The sequence below is a fragment of the Mirounga angustirostris genome, unplaced genomic scaffold (genome assembly GCF_029215605.1).
Source record: "Mirounga angustirostris isolate CCGP_5_RB_7025 unplaced genomic scaffold, mMirAng1.0.hap1 SCAF_15, whole genome shotgun sequence".
Lineage (NCBI taxonomy): Eukaryota > Metazoa > Chordata > Mammalia > Carnivora > Phocidae > Mirounga > Mirounga angustirostris.
The window spans coordinates 56,772,513-56,790,803 of NW_026991723.1; the positions used below are offsets into that span (position 1 = coordinate 56,772,513).

The 18,291-nt window shown below is 38.0% G+C and overlaps 1 protein-coding gene across 1 annotated transcript in view; it reads left to right on the forward strand.

Moving 5' to 3' along the window:
- UBE2R2 (ubiquitin conjugating enzyme E2 R2) overlaps window positions 1-18,291 on the forward strand; it is a 109,215-nt gene that overhangs the window by 65,819 nt on the left and 25,105 nt on the right. Inside the window, exon 2 of the mRNA XM_045882545.3 lies at window positions 9,575-9,661. Within this exon, the coding sequence (XP_045738501.1) occupies window positions 9,575-9,661 (87 nt within the window). The remainder of the gene's footprint in view (window positions 1-9,574; window positions 9,662-18,291) is intronic.

Below are 18,291 nucleotides of genomic sequence, written 5' to 3' on the forward strand. Positions count from 1 at the left end.
TGACAATTTTACTTACTCTTTTCCAATTTGGATGCCTGCCCCTTCCTCCCTTTCTCCTTCCTTACCCGCTTCTCTCCCTTTCTCCTCTCTCTCTCTTTTTTTTTTTTTTTAAGATTTTATTTATTTGTCAGAGAGAGAGAACAAGCATGGGTATCGGCAGGCAGAGCAAGAAGCAGGCCCTCCTCTGAGCAAGGAGCCTGATGCAGAACTTGATCCCAGGACCCTAGGATCCACCCAGGCGTGTCTCTCTCTCTTCCTTTTCCTTTCTTTTCTTTTCTTGTCTGATTGATCACTACATGTATCTTTGGGGTACGACCCCAATACTATGTTGAATAAAAGTGTCAAGAGTGGGCATTTACCATTAACTGTGATGTTATCTGTGGCTTTGGTACATATGGCCTTTATTATGTTGTGGTGTGTTCCCTCTGTACTCACTTTGTTGAGAGTTTTTATCATAAACGGATGTTGAATTTTATTTATTTATTTTTAAGAGACTATTTATTTATTTGACAGAGAGAGAGACACACACACACACACACAAACACACACACACAGCGAGAGAAGGAACACAAGCAGGGGGAGTGGGAGAGGGAGAAGCAGGCTTCCCGCTGAGCAGGGAGCCTGATGTGGGACTCGATCCCAGGACCCTGGGACCATGACCTGAGCCGAAGGCAGATGCTTAACAACTGAGCCACCCAGGTGCCCCGGATGTTGAATTTTATGAAATGCTTTTTCTGCATCTGTTGAGATGATCATATTGTTTTATCCTTCAGTTTGTTAATGTGTATCATTGTTGCTTGATTTGCAGATGTTTAACCATCCTTGCATCCCTGGAATGAATCTAAATTGATCATGGTGTACGATCCTTTTAATGTATTGTTGAATTTGGTTTGCTATTATTTTACTGTGGGTTTTGCATCTATGTTCGCATCTCTGTTGACCTGTAGTTTTCTTTTTTTGTGTGTGCTGTCTTTGTCTGGTTTTGGTATCAGCATAATTCTGGCCTCATAGAATGTATTTGGAAGCTTTCCTCCCTCTTCTATTTTTGGAATAGTTTGAAGAGAATAGGTATTAACTCTAAAATGTTTGGTAGAATTTGTGAATCCATATGGTCCTAGACTTTTATTTTTTGGTAGTTTTTTGATAACTGGTTCAGTTTCATTACTAGTAATTGGTCTGTTCAGATTTTCTATTTCTTCCTGATTTAATTCTGGAAGATTGTATGTTTCTAGGAATTTATCCATTTCTCTTAGGTTACCCAATTTGTTGGCATATAATTATTCATAGTGGTCTCTTACAATCCTTTGTGTTTCTGTGAGATAAGAATAAGTAAAATAAGTAAAAGATCGGTTATAACTTCCCTTTCATTTCTGAATTTATTTGTGCTTTTCTCTCTCTCTCTCTTTTTTTTTTTTTTAAGATTTTATTTATTTATTTGACAGGGAGAGACAGTGAGAGAGGGAACACAAGCAGGGGGAGCGGGAGAGGGAGAAGCAGGCTTCCTGCCGAGCAGGGGGCCCGATGTGGGGCTTGATCCCAGGACCCTGGGATCATGACCTGAGCCGAAGGCAGACGCTTAACGACTGAGCCACCCAGGTGCCCCTTTTTTCTCTTTTTTTTTGATGATTCTCTCTAGAGGTTTTTTTTTAAAGACTATTTATTTATTTATTTGGCAGAGAGAGAGGGAACACAAGCACGGGGAGCGGGAGAGGGAGAAGCAGGCTTCCTGCTGAGCAGAGAGCCCAGTGCACGGCTCAATCCTGGGACCCTGGGATCATGACCTGAGCTGGAGGCAGACGCTTAACAACTGAGCCACCCAGGTGCCCCGGGCTAGAGTTTTATCAGTTTTGTTTATCTTTTCAAAGAATAAGCTCTTAGTTTCATTGATCTTTTCTATCGTTTTTTTAGTCTGTATTTTACTTTTTTGTAGTCTGATCTTTATTATTTCCTTCCTTTTACTAACCTTGGGTTTTGTTTATTCTTCTATTTCTAGTTCCTTTAGGTGGAAGGTTAGATTGTTTAATTGAGATTTTTCTTGTTTCTTGAGATAGGCCTGTATTGCTATAAACTTCCCTCTTAGAACTGTTTTTGCTGTGTCTTTATATCCATCCTAGTAGATTTGAAGTGGTATCTCATTATGCTTTTGATACTCATTTCCCTGTGGCTAATGATGTTGAGCATCTCTTCTTGTGCTTATTGGCCATTTTATCATATTTTTTGGAGAAATGTTTATTCACATACTTTGTCCATTTTTCAGTTGAGTTACAGGTTCCCCCTACTCTTTGAAAGTAGAGTGTTCCTATGAAAACTTTTATAAGGGGCGCCTGGGTGGCTCAGTCAGTTAAGTGTCTGCCTTCAACTCAGGTCATGTTCTCAGGGTCCTGGGATCGAGCCCCACGTCAGGCTTCCCTGCACAGCAGGGAGCCTGCTTCTCCCTCTCCCTCTGCTGCTCCCTCCCCCTTCTTGTACTCTGTACTCTGTAAACAAATAAAAGCTTAAAAAAAAAAAGAAAACTTTTATAAGCCAAAATGGTATAAACTGAAGAAGCACTTACTATTAATTTATATGGAAAAAAATTTGAGTGTTCCTAGACCCAAAACATAACTTCTCTTAGGCTTTTCTGATACCTTCGGGCATATCTTACCAACAGATACACAAGTAAATCCAGATAAAGCACAGACGCTCACAGACACAGTTCAAAGCTATGGTGGTGAGATGCTGAAGGACATTGGCAGTGCTACATTTGTTGCTCAGGGTGCACACTGCTTCTATGACAGCTTGCAAAACAAACACTGAATTCTATTTTCACTTTTTGTGTTTTTTTCCCCACAGAAATGAAATCCTCTTTAGATTTTTTTTTTTTTTAAAGATTTTATTTATTTATTTGACAGAGAGAGACACAGCGAGAGAGGGAACACAAGCAGGGGGAGTGGGAGAGGGAGAAGCAGGTTTCCCACTGAGCAGGGAGCCCGACGGGCTCGATCCCAGGACCCCGGGATCATGACCTGAGCTGAAGGCAGACGCTCAACGACTGAGCCACCCAGGCACCCCCTCTTTAGATTTTTTTTCTGTTAGTGAAAATAGGTACTAATGTTGTTCTGTAAAAGCAAAGTGGTGTGATCTGAACTTTTGAAAAGCAAAGGATACCTGTATTCCTCTTTATTGCTTAGGTTTAAACTTTTTTTTTTTTTTTTTTTTTTAATTTAAAGATTTTTAAAGAGAAAGAGTGTGAGCTAGCAGGGTAGGGAGGAGCAGAGGGAGAGAGAGTCCAAGCTGACTCCACATTGAGTGTGGAGCCATGCACAAGGCTCAGTCCCACAAGCCTGAGATCACGACCTGAGCTGAAATCAAGAGTTGGATGCTTAACTGACTGTGCCATTCAGATGCCTCTAATTATAAATATTCTTTACATATTCCGGATATGTATCCCTTACCAGAAAAATAATTTGAACATTTTTTTCTCATTCTGTGGGTTGTTTTTTCATTTTCTTTATGGTACGTGTCTTTTGTTCCTTCTCATATTCCTATTACATGTTATGTTACACCTTTTTGTAGTTGCCCCACAGTCCTTGGATATTCTGTTTTTTTCAGTCTTTGTTCTCTTTCCTTTTCAGTTTTCATGAATTCTTTCGATATAACCTCTAGCTCAGAGATTCTTTCCTCAGCTGTGTCCAGTCCTAATAAGCTCATCAAAGGCCTTCTTCGTTTTTGTTACAGTGTTTTTTAATCTTTAGCATTTCTCTTTGGTTCTTTCTTAGGATTTCCATCTCTCTGCTTACATTGGCTGGCTGTTTTTGCATGCTATCTGCTATATTCGTTAAAATCCTTAGAATATTAATCAGAGTTATTTTAAATTCCCAGTCTGATAATTCCAAAATCTATGCCATATTTTCATTGTGATAATTGCTTTCTTTATTTTTTATTTCTCCTTCTTGTATGCTTGTGATTTTTTTCTTGATAGCTGGATATGATGTACCCAGATATAAGGAACTCTTTAAATAGGTCTCAGTAATACGGTGGTAAGATTTTGGGGAGGGGGAAGCATTCTCTACTCCTGTGTTTAGGGCTCAGTCTTTCAGTGAGCCTTTGCCTCTGAATTGTGAACTTATCACAAGAGTTTTTCAGTCTCTTCCTCTTTTTTCTTCTCGTCTAACTTTGTTCTTTTTCAAGACTGTTTGGGCTATTCTGGGTCCCCTGAATTACAACTTTATATGAATTTTAGTACCAGCTTTTCCATTTCTGTAAGGAAGGAAGCTGGAATTTCCATAAAATGATGTTGAATCTGAAGATCAGTTTGGGGAGGATTGCTATCTTAACAGTATTAAGTCTTGCAATCCATGAATATGCAATATCTTTCCATTTGTTTAGGTCTTTAATTTCTTTCAACAGTGTTTTGTATTTTTCAGAGTATAAGTTTTGTGCCATTTTTGTTAAATTTATTTTTAAGTATTGTTTTTGATGCTGTTGTAAATGGTATTTTCTTAATTTTCCTTTCAGTTTATTTAAATGATACCATATGGAAATATAATTGATGCTGGTATATTGATCTTTTATCTTGCAACCTTGATGAACTTGTTTACTTGTTCTAATAACCTTGAGTGGATTCGTTTGAGTATTTTATATACAAGGTTAGGTTATCTGCAAATACATATAACTTTACTTTCTTTCCAACCAAGATACCTTTTATTTCATTCCCCTGCTCAGTTGTCTTAGCTAGCATCTTTAGTATAGTCTTGAACGGAAGTAGTGAGAGCAGACATCCATGTCTTGTTTCTGAAATTAGGGGAAGAGCATTTAGTCTTTCACTGTTAATTACAGTGTTAGTTAGGGTTTTTTAAATCAATGTTCTTTATCAAATTGAGGAATTTACCTTGTATTCCCTTTTTGGGTATTTTAAATCATGAAGCGGTATTCAGTTTTTGAGTTGTTCTTAGTGGTTGTCCGGGGGACATCTTGTAACTAAAGTAGATCATTTAATACCATCTTAATTTCAATAGTATACAAAAATTTTGCTTCTAGACATACAGTTGGCCAACAGAACATGAAAAGAACATGCATCAGGGAAATGCAAATCAAAACCACAATGAGATATCACCTCACCCCTGTCAGAATGACTAAAATCAAAAACACAAGAAACAACAAGTGTTGGCAAGGATATGGAGAAAAAGGAACCTTTGTGCACTGTTGATGGGAATGCAAACTGGTGCAGCCACTGTGGAAAACACTATGGAGGTTCTTAAAAAATTAAAAACAGGGGCACCTGGGTGGCTCAGTCAGTTAAGTGTCTGCCTTTGACTCAGGTCATGGTCCCAAGATCCTGGGATTGAACCCCACATCAGTCTCTGTCGGGCTCTCTGTTCAGCAAGGAGCCTGCTTCTCCCTCTCCCTGTGCCTGCCGCTCCCCCTGCTTGTGCTCTCTCTCTCTGTCAAATAAATAATATCTTAAAAAAAAATTAAAAATAGAATGTATCACCATATGATCCATAATTCCACCACTGGGTATTTACCCAAAGAACATGAAAACACTAACTCAAAAAGATATATGCACCCCTGTGTTTATTGCAGTAGCCAAATGTGGAAGCAACCCATGTGGCCATCCAAGATAAACGGATAAAGAGAATGTGGGGTGTGTGTATATACATACATACACACACGTGTGCACGCACACAGTGGAATATTACTCAGCCATAAAAAAGAATGAAACTTGGCATTTGTAACAACATGGATGGTATAATGCTAAGTGAAATAAGTCAAAGAAAGACAAATACCATATGATTTCACTCATGTGGAAATTAAGAAACAAAACAAAAAAAGACAAAAAAGTAGACTCTTAAATGTAGAGAACAAACTGATAGTTACCTGACATGGGGGTGGTTGGGTGAAATAAAGTGAAGGGAATTAAGAGTACACTCATCGTGATGAGCACTGAGTAATATATAGAATTGTTGAATCATTGTGTTGTAAATCTGAAACTAATATAACACTGTTAATTATACTGGAATTAAAAAATAAAATTTGAAAATTTTGCTTCTTCATAAGTCTGATCCTTCCCCTTTACTTTTCTCTGCCACACAAATGTGCCCATCAAGATTTATAATTATTATATGATGTATTTGCCTTTTAAATCAGATGGGGGGGCGCCTTGGTGGCTCAGTTGTTAAGCGTCTGCCTTTGGCTCAGGTCATGATCCCAGGGTCCTGGGATCGAGCCCCGCATCGGGCTCTCTGCTCCTTGGGAGCCTGCCTCTCCCTCTCCCACTCCCCCTGCTTGTGTTCCCTCTCTTGCTGTGTCTCTCTTTCAAATACATAAACAAAATCTTTTTTAAAAAATCAATCGGGAAAAAAGATATAAACCAAAAAATACATTTATAATGTATGCTAATTATGAGTTCTCAGTTTTCATTTGTCTAGTAATGTCTTAATTCACCTTCATTTTTTGAGGAATAATTTTGCTGGATATAGAAATTTTGGTTGATGACTTTTGTTCTTTCAGCATTGTTTTCTGGCTTCTGATTAGAAGTTATATCTTATTGAGGATTCCTTGTGCTTGATTAATTGTGCTCTTGCTGCTTTCAAGATTGTCTTTGGCTTTCAACAGTTTGTTTATGATATATCTAGATGTGGATCTTTGTGAGTTTATTCTACTGGCAATTGTTGAACTTCTTGTTTATGAGGCTTAATGTTTTTCATTAAATTTGGATGTTTGGGGTCATTATTTTATCAAATACTCTTTTTTGTCCATTAGTTTCCTCGCCTGCTGGGATTCCCAGTAATGCATATGTTGGTTTCTGAGTCACATGTGTTTTTATTTCTTTAGATGGGGTTATCTAAATTGACATATCTTCATTTTCACAAATTCTTTTTTCCTCTTATTCAGATCTGCTGTTCAGCCCATCTAGCTTTTTGTTATTGTTATTGTACTTTTGACCACAGTTCATACTTTTTTTTTCTCAAAAAACTATTCATTTTATTTTTTATAATTTTTCTTCATTGATATTCACAGTGTGCCAAAATATTTTTTTCCCTCATACTGTCCTTAGTTCTTTAGCCACAGTTTCCTTCAATCCTTTAAACAATGCAGCTGATTTAAGGACTTGCCTGATAAATTCAGTATTTGGGCTTCTATTTTCTATTGATTGGTTTTTTACCCTGTATATAGGCCATACTTTGTAGGTTGTTTTTTTTCTCATGTTCTGTAGTAATGTGTTGAAAACTAGTTGGATGTGTAAGTAATAAAATGTGGCAACAGAATTTTTTCTTGCTGTTTATTGTGATTGTTTCCTTGTTTAATTAGTTTTCTGACCCAGTTCTGTTTTGTCTATATTCTTGTGTTTGGCCAGTAAAGTCTCCACTTGGTTAGCTAAGCAGTGATTGAAGAGCGATTTCCTTAGTTTGATTTGATTTGATTTCCTGGAACCAACAAGTTCCCTGGGCATTGTAGAGCAGCTCTGTGTGCATGTTGAGGTACACCTTTTAACACTCAGCTAGCCAGTTTTGAACTCTGCCTTAGCCTTTAGTTCCTCCTTGTGCAGATCCTCAAATTCAGCCAGAGATGATAGTTTAGGGCCTTCTAATGAATTTTCATGACTTTCCTGAGTGTGTGTATAGCCTGTACACATGTCCAGCACTACACATGAGCCTAGTCTTATATATTCTTAGGAATTTGTTAGAGTTTTTCACAGCCCTTTTGTGTATCTTATCCTTGCTTTCCCTATTAAATTTTTTGGTTAGTCTGTTGTTCAATCTAACAGGCAGCTTTGAAGTTCAATATTTGTCTATCATTGTCAACAACCACACCCAAGGAAAATTATTTTGATGCTGTGCAAGCTACAGATCAGGTCAAATATAGACAACCTTGCCAGTGAATTTTTTTAGGGAACCATCAAAAAGGTCAGATAGTGATAATTCTTTGGGATTAAGGCTTTGAAGAAATTTCAGCACATTGTTGCTGCTTGTCTTCACTTTAAATGTGATTTGTTAGTTCTAAGGTTACCATAGCTCTGGAGGTCAGGGCATGGGACTAGGGCATGTTAAAACACCATAGAGTTCACTGTTCTTATTGAGGGTCAGCTCTTTTTCTTAAATAGATGCTCTTTGAATTCCTGCAGACCTTTGGTTATTTTCTACATTCTGTAAAATTGATTCTTAAAATTTTTGCCAGTTTTCTCATTGCTTTTATTGAAGAAAGAAATTTTGAGTGTCCTGACTTGCCATGCTGGTTTTAGCTTATTTACTCTTAGCTTGTCCTTTCTGTCCCTTCCTCAGGCTCTTTTACTGTACTGTTAGATGAGGGTCTTTCTGGGTTTCTTCATATTTGAAATAAGGGATATTGCCAAGGACAGTCAACTGCAGTTATTTATAATAGCAAAAGTGAAAACAACCCAAATGTTTCAAAATAAAGAAATCTTTTTTTTTTTTTTTAATGTTTCGTCTATATATTCATATGATGGAACATTACAGAGTCACTAACAATCATGTATTTGGAGACTATTTTATAGGAAAATGTATGATTATGGATAGGAGAAAAGTATAAAATGCAGTATATTCAAATTTTTGAAAATAAGGTTTGTAAAGAAATAAACATGTATACACCAAAATTAACTGCTGGAAGGAGCTGTATCAAAATAGTAGCATTTCAGAGAAAGATAATTACCATATGATCTCACAGATCCGTGGAATTTGAGAAACAAGGCAGAGGATAATAGGGGAGGAGAGGAAAAAATGAAACAAGACGAAACCAGAGAGGGAAACAAACCATAAGAGACTCTTAATCTCAGGAAACAAACTGAAAGTTCCTGGAGAGGAGGGGGATTGGAGGGATGGGGTGGCTGGGTGATGGACACTGGGGAGGGTATGTGTTGTGGTGAGTGCTGTGTATTCTATAAGACTGATGAATCACAGGCCTGTACCCCTGAAACAAAGAATACATTATATGTTAATAATAAAAAATAATAATAAAGGATAGTGCATGATTAGAAAAAATGGTAGGATTTATTATTTCTGGGTGGTAGGTGAGTTAAAAACTGTATTATGTACCATAAGGTTGTGTTAATTATTTTTTGTGATAAAATGCAGTAATTAGGGCGCCTGGGTGGCTCAGATGGTTAAGCGTCTGCCTTCGGCTCAGGTCATGATCCCAGGGTCCTGGGATCGAGTCCCACATGGGGCTCTCTGCTCCTTGGGAGCCTGCTTCTCCCTCTGCCTCTCTCTCTCTCTCTCTCTCTCTGTCTCTCATGAATGAATAAATAAAATCTTAAAAAAAAAAATGCAGTAATTAGTGTGACACACCTGTACCTATACTGTTTTTCACTCTTACGAGTTTAATTAAAAATTATATGGATGTTGAGTTTTGGTGATTTAACATAAGCTCTTATAAATATTTGAAGAGATGCTATAAGAACGTGCTAATAATAACTGACATTGGGGCTAACAAAATGTATATGAGCAGTTGTTAATCCTAAGAGTCTACTCTGTAGAAAGGAGTTTTTGTTGCACTGGGGTATAATAAGGTGTATTATTAGGCAGATGAAAAACCTGAAATCTGATTTATTCCATTTCATTTTTTTTCTTTTCAGGCGCATATTAAATTTCCTATTGACTACCCATATTCACCACCTACCTTCAGATTCTTGACCAAAATGTGGCACCCCAACATTTATGAGGTAAGAGACATATGTTGTGAATTTCTCTGAAGATGCACTTTTTAGAAACAGTCCTTTAAAATAACCTTTATATCTCCATATGCTGTGGTTGTTACGCTGTAGCCACAAAGGAGTGTTCATGGTTCCCCACTTTTAGTAATCTCTAGTTTAATGGTTCAAAATTGAGGGTGGTTTTATAATACCAGTATATATTATATTTAAGAATAAGGCTTTAGGGGCGCCTGGGTGGCTCAGTCGTTGAGCGTCTACCTTCGGCTCAGGTCATAGTCCCAGGGTCCTGGGATCGAGCCCCACGTTGGGCTCCCTGCTCTGTGGGAGGCCTGCTTCTCCTTCTTCCACTCCCCCTGCTTGTGTTCCTACTCTCGCTATCTCTCTCTCTCTGTCAAATAAATAAATAAAATCTTAAAAAAAAAAAAGAAGGCTTTAAACCTTTGTTGCTTATTGCTAAGATTATTATAATGCCTATGTGTTAAGACTTGGATTTCAAAAATTTCGTATATATAAAGACATACAGATTAGTGTACCTATCCTGTAGTGTCACAGCAGTGGTCACCTGTTGCTGTGACCAGAAATTGAGCTTTTTAGGGGAATTTATCCTACTACATTTGGACTGGCCTCCTTTTAGGAATTGCTGCAGAACAGTTGAGAACCTCTTTTAGAATAAATCCAAGGTGAGGTTCTTTTACTGGACAAATTCACATGCCTTCGGAAATCATTTCTAGTTTTGTTGATGAAATGTACTTACCTTTGGGCTAATCTGTAAGGATGCTAGAATGATGCATTTTGTTTCTCAGGATAATTATGTCAGGATCCTGTAAAATATCCTTAGAGTCTACTCCTTTACCATTCTGTAATATTTTTCATTGTAATAAGGCTCTGAGGTGGTTTCATTTTATTGAAGCTGTGGTCCAAGCATAAAATTGCTTTTTAAAATTGGCAGCATTAGTTATGGTAGTCCCTTTTATTGGCCTGGTGGATATTGGGAAGCTCCTTTGCTCCAGAAACAGAGCAACATAGTCTTTGAATTGCTTGTGGGCAAGAAATGGAGAACTTACTCTAGAGTCCTGAATTTGGATCTCCATCTGTATAAATTAGCACACTGGAGCAGCTTTAGTGTTTTTCACAACTTGCTTTTTCTTTGAGGTATTATCTTCATTTTGTTTTTTTCTTTTCTATTTATTATTTATTTGAGAGAGAGAGTGTGTTGGGGGGGGGCGCGGATGGGGGAGTGGCAGAGGGAGAGAGAAAATCCCAAGCAAACTCCCACCTGAGTACAGAGCCCGACATGGGGCTCAATCCAACAACCCTGAGATCATGACCTGAGCTGAAATCAAGGTCAGTCACTTTAACTGACTTGAGTCTCCCAGGTGCCCCCCCCTTTTTTTTAGAAGTGGGGAGGGGCAGAGGGAGAGAGAGAGAGAATCTTAAGCAGACTCCATGCCCAGTGAGGAGTCCCACGTGGGGCTCAATCTGACAACCCTGAGATCTTGACCAAAGTCAAGAGTCAGATTTTTTTTTTTTTTAAAGATTTTATTTATTTATTTGAGAGAGAGAGAGCACATGAGAGGGGGGAGGGTCAGAGGGAGAAGCAGACTCTCTGCCGAGCAGGGAGCCCAGTGCGGGACTCGATCCAGGGACTCCAGGATCATGACCTGAGCCGAAGGCAGTCACCCAACCAACTGAGCCACCCAGGTGCCCCAGATTTTTTTTTTTTTTTTAAGATTTTATTTATTTGTCAGAGAGAGCAGAAGCAGGGGGAGCAACAGGCTCCCTGCTGAGCAAGGAGCCCGATGTAGGACTCGATCCCGGGACCCTGGGATCATGACCTAAGCTGAAGGCAGCTGCTTAACCAGCTGAGCCACCCAGGCATCCCAAGAGTCAGATGTTTAACTGACTGAGCCACCCAGGGACCCCTCTTTTCTTCTTTAAACAGAACAAACTGGTGCTCAAGAGGTGATACATAGTTACATTTCCAGAAATAAGCTCCCAGAATATTGTTTTAGTATCTTTAGTATTTGACATAATCACAATATGAATAAACAATAGTAAATACCTTACATTATTTTGTATAACTAAGTTACCCATTGTAGGAGAGAGACATAGAAGCAATTCGCTGTTTCATAAGTTCAAAGTGAGTTCAGTACACATAGAGATATTTTTGTGTCTCTGTCCATGTAATATATATAGAGATTTTATTTATTTTTAGATAGATAGATAGATTTTAGATAGCAAGAGAGAAGTGAGAAGACACAAGCTTTTGTTTTGCTATTGAGAACTAATTTACCATAAAGCCATGTATAACTTCTTTCCATCTCAAGTTATCTAATTCCCAAATCCCTCTCAAATAAGAAACAAAAAACGAAGGAATTCAGAACTGTGAAGGATTAAAATGTAGGTAAACTCCCTTTTCCAGTATTTTCTCACTATTAAGGTAGGCCATTTAGTTCTGTCTCCTTAAGATTTAACATTGGATCATTATCTTTAAAAATATTTTTCATATTCATAATAAAATTTTCAGTGGTAAAATAATGCATACATACCTACAAATATGCAGTTGTTTTCCATGCCATAAAAGTTTTCTTTTAAAAGAAGTGGTAAGTTGGGCGCCTGGGTGGCTCAGTCGTTAAGCGTCTGCCTTCGGCTCAGGTCATGATCCCAGGGTCCTGGGATCGAGTCCCACATCGGGCTCCCTGCTCGGCGGGAAGTCTGCTTCTCCCTCTCCCACTCCCCCTGCTTGTGTTCCTGCTCTCGCTATCTCTCTCTCTGTCAAATAAATAAATAAAATCTTTAAAAAAAATAAATAAAAAATAAAAGAAGTGGTAAGTCATAGTTAGCAATTTAATTTGATGTAGTCATGGTGGTCATAAGAGACTCTTCTCACATAAGTTAATTTATCTTTGCTACATTTAGAAATGGTATCAGAATTGAACTCTTTTTTTAAAGATTTATTTATTTTAGAGAGCGTGCACATGAGTGGAAAGGGCAGAGTGAGAGGGAGAGAGAATCTCACTGGTCATGGAACCTGATGTGGGACTCAATTTCACAACCCTGAGATCATGACCTGAGCCTAAACCAAGAATCAGATGCTTAACCAACTGTGCTACCCAGGCGCCCCAGAATTGAACTTTTTCAGGGCCTATGTCAGTATTTGTGATTCTAGAGAATAGGGCTCTTGCTTCTTGGCCAAAGGGATATTCTTGGTGGTGGTTCTCTACTCACCCACGTGTGTTGTCCCCTAAGGTGGACACATGGTGGACCTCAATATCATATTGTTCTAGTCACTAAAAAGTTTACTGCAGAGTTATTTGTAATAGAACTGCAGGGGAGGCAGGGACAATGAAACAACCCAATCAAAAAACAAAAGCAGACTACTCAAATGCCAGAAAAAGGGACTTGAAAGAGTTTTTGTTAGGGGAGCCTGGGTGGCTCAGTTGGTTAAGCGTCTGCCTCCAGCTTAGGTCATGATCTCAGGGTCCTGGGATGTCCTGCGTCGGGAGCCTGCTTCTCTCTCTGCCTGCCGCTCCCCCTGCTTGTGCTCTCTCTGTCTCTCTTCTAATAAATAAATAAAATCTTTATTAAAAAAGTTTTTGATTCATGGGCATTAAAAATAAATATTGTAGGGGCACCTGGGTGGCTCAGTTGGTTGAGTGTTTGATTGTTGATCTCAGCATCTTTTTTTTTTTTTTTTTTTTTTAGATTTTATTTATTTATTTGACAGAGAGAGACACAGCGAGAGAGGGAACACAAGCCGGGGGAGTGGGAGAGGGAGAAGCAGGCTTCTCGCGGACCGGGGAGCCCGATGCAGGGCTCGATCCCAGGACCCTGAGATCATGACTTGAGCCGAAGGCAGACACTTAACGACTGAGCCAGCCAGGTGCCCTGATCTCAGGGTCTTGAGTTCAAATCCCTTGTTGGGCTCTACACTGGGCATGGAGCCGACTAAATGAATGAATGAATGAATGAGTAAAAATAAATATTGTAAAGACTATTACTGTTACAGAATAGTTTATTATGTCAAGTTTTAAAAATCACCAGAGCTTGGTTACAGTTTAGTTAAATACATCCATGGACACATTACTGCAGCCCCAAAAGTAGTAAATACGGCAATGTTATATGAGTGAATTTAATTATTTTAACATTTCCTTTATCGTTGCTAAGTTTTTGAAATTTATAAATATCAAGGGGAAACTTGGAGAACAAAAGAAATTTAATACGATGGGACGCCTGGGTGGCTCATTCGGTTAAGTATCTGCCTTCGGCTCAGGTCATGATCCCAGGGTCCTGGGATCGAGTTCCGCATCGGGCTCCTTGCTCAGTGGGGAGCCTGCTTCTCCCTCTCCTGCTCTGTCTACCACTCCCCCTGCTTGTGCTCGCTCTCTCTCTCTCTGACAAATAAAATCTTAAAAAAAAAAATTTATTTATTTATTTATTTATTTTTAAAGATTTTATTTATTTATTTGACAGAGAGATAGAGAGAGAGAACAAGTAGGCAGAGAGGCAGGCAGAGGCAGAGGGAGAGGGAGTAGTAGGCTCCCCGCCGAGCAGGGAGCCCGATGCAGGGCTCGATCCCAGGACCCTGGGGTCATGACCTGAGCCGAAGGCAGCTGCTTAACCAACTGAGCCATCCAGGCGCCCCAAAATCTTAAAAAAAAAATTTAATATGAACTTGTCATCAATCATTCTACTCCTATCTGCTTTGTAATATGTTGAGTGAGCTCAAAAATACAGTTTGCTGGTTACAGGTAACTGCATATTCAATGTAGACAACGAACAAACCCTACTTGCCCCACAGACCATGTATTAAAATGGGGTTTTCATACATACTGTAATTCACTATGAACTTTACAGCTATGGCAACTCAGAATCTCCCTGTTCTTTATCATTTATTTAAAAAAATTGGGGGCTGCGCCTGGGTGGCTCAGATGGTTGGGCGTCCACCTTCAGCTCAGGTCATGATCTCCAGGTCCTGGGATCAAGCCCCACATCAGGCTCCCGGCTCCCTCTCCCTCCGCCTCTCCCCCTGCTTGTGTGCTCTCTCTGTCTCTCTCTCTCTCAAATGAATAAATAAAATCTTTTTAAAAAAATTAAAACTAACTAAATAATTTTTTTTTAGGGGTGCCTGGGTGGTTCAGTCGGTTAAGCATCTGCCTTTGGCTCAGTCATGATCCTAGAGTCCAGGGATCAAGCCCCACTTCGGGCTTCCTGCTCAGTGGAGAGCCTGCTTCTCCCTCTCCCTCTGCCTGCCTCTCTGCCTATTTGTGCTCTTTCTCTCTCTCTGTCAAATAAATAAATCTTAATTTTTTTTTTTTTTAAGAATATACTGATTTTTTTAGAGTAGTTTTAGGTTCACTGCAAACCTGAATGGAAAACACAGTACTTGATCTTTAGGATATAGTATTTTTTAAATTTTATTGTTTTAATAATGATTAAAATTAGATCCTACTGTTTTAATAGGCTTTTCCTAAGACATGTTTTCTTAGCTTGGGCTGCCATAACAATATATAGGGAATGGCTTAAACAAAAGAAATTTATTTTTTCATAGGTTAGGAAACTAGAAGTCCAACATCAAGGTACCAGCATGGTTTGTTTCTGAAGACTGTTGTGGCTTACCTCTGTGTCCTCACATGGCTTGAGTGAACTAGCTCTCTGGTGTCTTGTATAAGGCTTTTTGCCGAGTCTATAGAACCGTAACTTTTTGGAATAATAAAATTTAGGCTTTGTGAGTGGTGAATGGGCCTTAATTACACAGGGTTTATGATCTTTGTATTAATTTAGGTAGATGGTATGCCGTTATCAGCTTTTCAGAAATTGAAAGAACTGCATATGTTAAGAGTCCTTTACAATAAAGCTGTAATCATAAATTATATTTTAATATTATACAGGAAAGACTAGGTAAAAGCAATAGTAATACTGTATAGGGTTCTCCAGAGAAACAGAACCAATAGCATATATAGATATATATTAGAGGAGGTTTATTATACAAGTTGGCTCACATGGTTATGAAGTCAGAAATTGCACAATCTCTGCAAGCTGTAGAACTGGGAAAGCTGGGAGTATAATTTAGACTGAATCTGAAGGCCTGGGAACTAGGGAGCTGCTGGTGCAAGTCCTAGAGTACCAAGACTCAAAAACCCAGAGTTCCGTTGTTCCAGCTCGGGAGAATTTGTCCTTTGCCATTTTGTTCTATTCAGGCCCTCATCAGAATGGCGGATGCTTGCCCCGTTAGGATCCCTATCCCCATTATGGTGGATATTCTTTACTTAGTCTACTGATAGAAATATTAATTTCTTCTGGAAACATCTTCACAGACACACCCAGAAGTAATGTTTTACCAGCTATCTGAGCATCCCTTAGCCCAGTCAAATTGACACATAAATTTAACCATCCCAGATACCTATCTTTTTCAACCATTCCTCCCTTCCCATCCACATATGGTCTTTCTGTCCTCTGTGTACACCACTGTGTTCATAGCGAGTATAATTAGGAAGTACGTTTGAATCCTTTACATAGCAAGATGTTTTAAAATAAGGGTTTACTCCATTCTTATTTGATAACACTCAGTAAAATTATTAGATAATGCAACAAATGATAGCTCACCTAGTTCTGCTTCATCTCCTTTGCTCATTTAATGTGCATTTCTTTCTCTTTGATTAAATTATTATTCTTTTATCCTTTTGGTGGAATTATCTAATAGACCTATGGTTTTTCTGTGATTTCTCTGGGAATTTCCTTTGTTATTCCACCCAGGAATCAAATAATAAAACCAAAGAAGTCATATTAGAATCAGTTACAAATAAAGTTGTAATGTTATATTCTCTGATGATTTTTCAATGCTAGGATAAACTGCTGAAGTTCATTATTCTTAAACTTATTTCATATAAAATTTAAATATAAAATTTTAAAATTCTATAACATTTATAATTTTTATTAAAATGCTTTCATTTCAATGTCTAGATGTTACAAACATACTAAAAATGTTAAGTTTAAACCCACTTCTTGGGGCGCTTGGGTGGCTCATCACTTAAGCATCTGCCTTCAGCTCAGGTCATGATCCCAGGGTCCTGGGATCAAGCCCCACATCGGGTCCCTGCTCCGTGGGAAGCCTGCTTCTCCTTCTTCTGCCCCTTCCCCTGCTTGTGCTCTCTGGCTCTCTCTCTCTGTCAAATAAAATCTTTAAAATATATATATATAAAATAAAAATATAATAAAAAATTAACCCACTTAAAAATAATTTTAGACTTAAAAGAGTTTCCAGAATAGTACAGAAAGTTCTCATAGAACTTTTACTCAGGTTTCTCTAATGTTAACTAACATCTTATACAAGAATAGTACATTCATCAAAACTAAGAAATTAACTTTGGTACAATACTGTTAAGTAAACTACAGACTTTATTTGGAGTAAAGTGTGGAATGGGGAAGGTTTTTGTTTTTTTTTTTTTAAGATTTTATTAGAGAGCATGAGAAGGGGGAGGGTCAGAGGGAGAAGCAGACTCCCCACTGAGCAGGGAGCCCAATGTGGTACTTGATCCTGGGACTCCAGGATCATGACCTGAGCTGAAGGCAGTCGCCTAACCAACTAAACCACCCAGGCCCTCATGGGAAAGGTAAAACATATATTACTTGTCTATAGAGGTGAGACAGATTTTGTTTCTGTATTGTGTTATTAAATCATCAGAAACATGCTTGAACTGTGTGGTTTTAATCCACATAAAGATGCCGAGTGCTTGTTAAAATTTTATTATCAGTATTATCATTTTTAAAGTGTGCATTTGATGAACATTAAAAATTTATATAATTTTACTCAATAGTCTTTAAAAATGGACCTGCATAAAACATTTCTCTTTGAATTCAAATGAATACGAATGCTTTCTTATGTGCTAATCAGAAGTGTGTAACCTAATATATTTTGTTTGCTTTAACTACTAAGGTAAATTGACATAACTTTTCTTTTGTACTCAGTAAAATATTTTTAATTGTTTCCATCATTAAAACCATTATTCGACTTGTAAAATATTCTTTATTTCTAAATCATTAGAGAAAAGTTTTGTAGAATGTTCCTGTAGAACTCTCGAAGTCTCTGTGTGACTTTCACCTTGGTTTATATGAATCAAACGAGTAAGGTAGAAAGTCACCAGAAACCAGAGGATTTTGATTCTGATTTGGTGTTGAAATTTTACCTAGCAAATGCAATTTAATAATAAACATTATTAAACGTTTGAATTCTTTGTTATGCTTTATTTAGATTTTTAAATTTTCCTTATAGTTTTTCTTTAAAAAAATTTAAGGACACTAGTTTGCTCTGTGACAGTATACAAACCTGAAGGATTTGAGTATAGTTACATTAGCCATCATTTAGAATGTAATAATATTTAGGCCACCAAATTTACCCTTTTGTAGAGCTGGGCTCTGGTTTGTAAATAGTCTTTGACAAGCAGGAATTAATGTATATTTATATAGTTATATTCATGAATTTGCAGATCTTATGCATTCTCTCTAACTTTAAGGTATGGGGAAGAGATTTCCCTAAGCAGTAATGTACCCAAATTTGGCTGCATATCAAAATCCTGGAAGAGAAGTCGTTAAAAATAAAGAATACTGGAGATTTCAGTCTAATTGGATTTGGAGGGGGC